This window comes from Photinus pyralis, unplaced genomic scaffold (assembly GCF_008802855.1).
Source record: "Photinus pyralis isolate 1611_PpyrPB1 unplaced genomic scaffold, Ppyr1.3 Ppyr1.4_LG3b, whole genome shotgun sequence".
NCBI lineage: Eukaryota > Metazoa > Arthropoda > Insecta > Coleoptera > Lampyridae > Photinus > Photinus pyralis.
This window is the reverse complement of record NW_022170510.1, coordinates 5,424,098-5,430,063: the sequence shown is the minus strand read 5'-3', so window position 1 is coordinate 5,430,063 and position 5,966 is coordinate 5,424,098. Positions and strand designations below refer to the sequence as shown.

General features: G+C 34.3%; 1 protein-coding gene across 1 annotated transcript; it reads right to left on the bottom strand.

Annotated features, from left to right (window-relative positions):
- Positions 1–3,350: 3,350 nt before the first annotated feature.
- On the bottom strand, positions 3,351–3,837 carry LOC116167040. Its single transcript, XM_031482277.1, has 2 exons — positions 3,748–3,837; positions 3,351–3,692 (listed from the first exon to the last, which is right to left on the bottom strand). The coding sequence occupies exons 1-2, from the start codon at positions 3,799–3,801 to the stop codon at positions 3,351–3,353; spliced, it is 396 nt and encodes a 131-aa protein (XP_031338137.1). The 5' UTR covers positions 3,802–3,837.
- Between the last annotated feature and the right edge of the window lie 2,129 nt (positions 3,838–5,966).

The following is a 5,966-nucleotide window of genomic DNA, read 5'->3' as shown; positions in this document are numbered from 1 at the left end:
AAAAACATTTTAAACCACAATAAACGTTGGAATCACATGTTTATATTAGACTGATCAATGTATTTCCCAAAATGTGGTTCTGGAGACAGTGCTTTATTTAAAAAATAAAACCAAAAACCTTTAACGAGGATTTTATTTGTTTTCAGGTTACCTGTCGTAACTAACAATATAGAAGCATAACTTCCGTAAGTCACTGCGATATTTTGTGCCAAAAGTTGTAGAACCCAAAGTGTCATCGAGTTTACCAAGAAAAAGTAAGCAACTTTGAATGAGAAAGAGATAATGGTGGTTCACTTTTACCAGTCACAGCAGTAAGAGAGGTTACTTTAGTAACAAGTAACAAGTTTTATTTTAGAGTTGTGGATGCATTAAATATTAGCCTGCGAACAGTGACTTCTATTTCATAAATTTGTAAATGGGGTAGATCTGTAGAAAGTCCTGTTGGTGGTTTCACACAAGCAGCCATTCGGAACTGCATCTACGACTTGATCTAACAGTAAAATTAATTTAGAAGATGAATAAGATAAAGATGATATTTTTGTAACTGATGATTCAGATTAATGTTTTTCAGTTTATTCAGATATCAACCTCAAGATTTTAAGTCAACTTAATGACTGGTGAACGGCGCCTGTGGTGTTTTAAAATTCATGGAGAGATCCGAAAGGAACGCGTCTACGGAAAAAAGGCTGTAATTCGATTTTTACCAGGACGAAGGCAGGAAGATCAGGTAGCAAGTTAGGCGAAAGTTTATCGCCCTTGCAACGTTCAACAACCGGCTCGAACAATGCATGCTGATGTTTTTCGAAAAAATATGACTTTCCTAGAATCTTGAAATTTGTGACCTGACTTTTATTGTTATTCAAATAAAAAAGTTTCGTGAATTTCCTTTTGTTGTCTTTGTTAATTTAGTTGCGTGTAGTGGGCTATGTCAGGGTTTTTGTCCTGAAGAAGGTTTCCCTGACATCCCCTGTTGTATGCGTAATATGTTTGATCTGTTTTCCTATTTCCTTACGCACAAACTTATGAGTATAGACCAAAGGACTCTTTGGAAAAGCCCTCTAGGCATCTTCGAAAACCTTTAGAATTCTTAGGACTTTCTCCATAAATTGGTACGTAGCACACGCATTTATTACAATCTACTGCAGGCTGTTCTAGATGATTAAATTTAAACTCTTAACGTATTGTTAACGAGTACAATAGGTACCTACCTACGCACAGTAGCTCTGAAAAGCACATTTAGCGCTTAACAAACGGGATGCATTTTCATGTACATATATCTGAGATTATTTCCTTTCTGTGCTGGTCTTTCATAATTAAAATGTGTAGTGGCGTCAATATGCTATTTGTACATACCGAATCTCTTTGTCATCTACGATAGTGAATTGACATCCCACACCCCAACTCTTTGCTATATATTACAATGGAAAGCTTTTTTGTAAATGACTGGGGAGTACACATAAACCCGATGCGAGTTTATTGCTCGAAACGCTGCCCAAACCTGTACTGCATTGTTATTATAAAATCCCTATAGGTATTAAATATAGAGTTTATCTTGAAATAGAATCTCGTGATTACGTTATTATCGAGAAACTCTGTAGGTAATCCTTTCTTTTCCAATACAAAATAGTTTCTGTAATGTCCGCTCGTTAAAGACGTCTTTAGATAATTTTGTAGAATTCACCTCATTTGTACATTAGAAAAATTTACAAGACCTTATTACTCTCATCTCGATTTTATCCGCGTATACGCAGGATAACTTAATATTGAAAAATGGTCCTTTAAAACAAAAGTGACGTAAATCTTTTGCAATAATTCGGTTTCAGGCGATAAAATTTTGGTTAAGGAAATGGGAATAGGTGAATAACAAAGTCTTTAAGTAAAGACTAGAAAGTAGAAAGGCTTAATTCCCCAATTGGGTTTAGTACGTTTTGCATTGGATGGTGGAAAAGTATTCTGGGTCATCACGCTACATTTGATACTATAATCGTTAAGTCGGGCTTCGCATGCGCAATTTATAGGCGCAAATATGCTCTTCTTATGTCCTACAAATTTTAATTAAAAGTAATAGATATGATCTAATTTATGACTTGAGAAAATTGATTATATTCTTATAAAAGCTGTGTTATGTGTGCTCATATTTTGCATTTTTCAATAAGGAAACGTGGCAAGACTGTAATGAACATAATAATTGTCGAGTTCTTCAATCTTTTTTTCCTTTTAAGAAATAGGGATTTGCAATATATCTAAATATCTTATAGTAGTCTTCAAAATGAAGTATTTAACTCAGAGCGTATAGCAGATTTATTTATCTTTGATTTTTCAAACACCTACAAGCTGAATTTTACGTTAACACTGGAAGTTGGCCTAATTGGTACTAAGGACGGTTATTCACGACTGATAAAACTTACGTGAATGGACAAATCTGGATCTGAACAGCGCTTTTAAAAGAAAAACGCGGATAAATAAACATTAAAACTCATCGTGATAAAAAAAAGAAGTTTCTTCGGATCGCCAACTGTAACGGCTGGTTAAAAACAAGTTCCTGAATATTAAAGACAATTAATTAGTGCGTTTTCCAGCAACAAAACCTAATTACTAAAATTGGGATAGAAATCAATATCAACACAGCGGAACATTGGTATTTTATCCCTATGCATAATCACGATCTCGAGTATTGATTCATACGAACCTTTCTTCCGCCAAATTTAGTACGGGGGCGGTGCAGAAATTCAACTGTACCATCGTAGCGATTTGTTTTCATATTTCTAAAGGATCCAATGCTTAGTTACTTGTTTGTAAAAAAATAATTGTCACGTAATATTGAAAGTTTACAATTTTACATATAGAATCAGTTCACAATATACTTTATTAAAGCAATTGGAATCGCTTATTTAATACACAACAGTAGTAGTCGGATATTTTTAGGAATTTGCATAACGAATTTTGTTCTAAGTAATTTTAATATTCCTAAAGGAACCGGTCTATGAAAATCAATTGCAGGAGACAAATGGAAATTTGCATTTAATTTCAGTAATACTAGGTTGAATATGTTGAATATGAGAATGTACCAATTACCTATATGGTCATACTGGGGGGTATTAATATTAAAGAGGGGCGATCTTTAATAGAAATCCACAATAGCCGACCTGCGTAGCTCAGATGAGTTTACGTTAGTAGCTCTAACTTTGGCTACAAGGGTCCTGGGTTCGAATCCCAGGGTAGGCATGGCTGTTTGTGATCATATAGTGAGTTGAGTGGGAAGAGTAGCTAATGAGCTAACACTCCGCCCACTATAAAATAAAAACAATAAAATTTAAAAAATAACAAAATAAAAATACAAATTTTTTCGGTCATTCTGCAACATCATGCACAATACACCTTGTCAAATTATACATTTTTACGCACACATCTGTTACACCTGCGGCACCATCAATACATAGTTGCAAAGAATCAGGAGTTAACGTCTGTATCGTCTCTAACATTTGCTCCCGATCTAATTCATCGTCGGAATTGAGAAAACGCTGCTTCTGAAAGATACAATACATAAAACAATGAAATGTTTGTTCGTCCGGTAAATGAACATGCCGAAACATGTTTTTTGCTATTTCAGGATCAACGTTCATTTCTTTTGTGCACGTATCCAAAAAGGGGGCTACGTTTGCTTCCCATAGCTCTAGAACATCAGGCGGTAGCTGAAAGTACATTACATTATTAGATGCGTTAGATAATTTATTGACCCTGTGTTACCTGTAGGGATAACCCTAAGGCACAAATTACGGAGAGTTGGACGAACACCTTCATTTATTGTATGGTCACTATATGCGTAGTATCATACACTCTAACTCTTTCAATCGAATTTTGTACTGTTTCAATTAACTGTTATTAATAATTCAAGTTGGAGTTATTCTGAGAACTCATTCTATACAACAAACATAATCAGTTCCCATAACAAGAACATTATTAAAATGCGATACTATAACATTATAAAATATATAGCGTTATAAACATTCACAACGACGTTCCAGATAAAAAAGATGTTGAAGTTGACCTTCGTACATAAATAATAATAGAATATAGACATATTCACTATGTCACGTTCAAGTTCTTATTTTGTCGATTGGAGTTTTTTTGTAAATCTGCGCCACAGCTGTCAGTCACACCTTTGCTTTAAATTGCATTTGGCGCCCTCTTGACGGAAATTTGTTTCGTTTTTCACGATAAAAAGAGGAAAAATAATGTTTCATTCCTTACACTGCGAATTAAGCTTCCCGCGGTAAAATTCTGTTGGACCAGATTTTTCTACAGCCTTAGAGTCGACAAACCAATGAAAATTAACGAAGTATTGTAGCCATTGCTTTACACCATGAAATATGCTTAGTACAGAGAGAGAGACAGGGGATGAGCTTTGCACGAAATTACTCTAGTCAACCAGAAAGATTCGCGTTTGGTCAGTTCGGTGTTTTCGTAAAGTGGCCTTTAGAGTATCAGTAATTAAATTTGGCGTTCAGGAAAACCGAGCTTAAAAAGAAGAAGTTCCAAACGAGGTTTAGTGTCCATTAATACCCAGTAGTTCTGGAAATTTATCATTTTGCCCCAGTGGAAAAATTACGCCAGAAAGTGAAGTTCCCATTTGATCAAGTGCTATTCAGCAAATTCCATAAACATTTTACCGCACTTTACGCAGTTCCACAAATTAGAAAGAAAGATACGCCTGTAAAAGTGAAATTGTGATTAAGAAAACTGTCAGATTATATTTACGTCCATTTTTACGCCGCTAAAGTTAAAATTAACCAAGGTGAAAAGCTTACTAAAGGGATTTCCCGCACATGAAACCTCAAATTCGGGAAAAAAAACCTTAAAAGAGAGTTTATGCTAGTGCTCGTTTCTTTTACCAACCCAAAATTTTTAGTAACCAGAAAGATCAATAACCGAAATTTGCAATTCAATCGACGTCAATTTCCAAGTGCTGTTATTGGAGTTATTCATGCCACCGGATTTAAGAATGCAAAAGGGTTCGTTATAAATTGTATGATTTCTGTAAATTTGAATCGACAGCTTTAAGGTCCATTGGATAAAGAAAATTTTGACCTGTTCAACTCATTCAAACTGTAATTAATGAGAAATCATAAAGTTGTTGAAAATTCTGTAAATTATTGTTGCGTCTGTAATTTTATAAAAACAAACCCCTAAATTTGTGACCAGTCAGAGAGTAGGTACTTTACCCCAAAGAGTTGAACCTTTAAATATATCAGTTTGGCAATTTTTTTCTCTTGTCAGTATGTATGTGCAATAATGACATTAATGAAAGGTTACATATAGCAATATCAATGGTTTTCTCTTTAATTGGTATCAGTAAAAGGCACCTTTTCCAATTGATCTAGCTCTGGGTAGTCGGTAATTAAATATTTTCCTCTCGCAAAAGCTTTATCTGATATGAAAACATAATGAAAAGTTCGGAACCACGGATATTAACCAAAAAATTTGCTAGAGACCTTGTTTTTGTGGTGGAAAAAGTAGAACTGAACTAATTTTTGTGTTCAAACGGCATTGGCGTTTTGCGAATATCATAAAATGGATAGCTATTTTAGTGGTAGACAACATAAAATCGATTTTTCAAGTGTAATGTAATCCATTAACACGTTTAACAAAACGGCTCGAAAAATGCCAATTAATAAAACATCAATTTAGCGCAGTAGGTGTAAGAAATTAATTAAAATGATCTATTTTTAAGCTGTTAATTTTCATTATAAAATTGTCAAGTTGTAACAAGATATAGAATTTAGCTTGGGGAAATTTTAATTAAAAACCTGTATGAGACACAGTTCAAGTTCGTACACAGCAGAGCATTATGGCGACATTAAATTGTATGTGATCTAACGGTTTTAAATGAGCTTAATTAGAAAAATGTGGGCTTGGCTTTCAATTTACTTCAAGGGAGTTAAAAGCTTCCCAAGTTGCCATGCGTA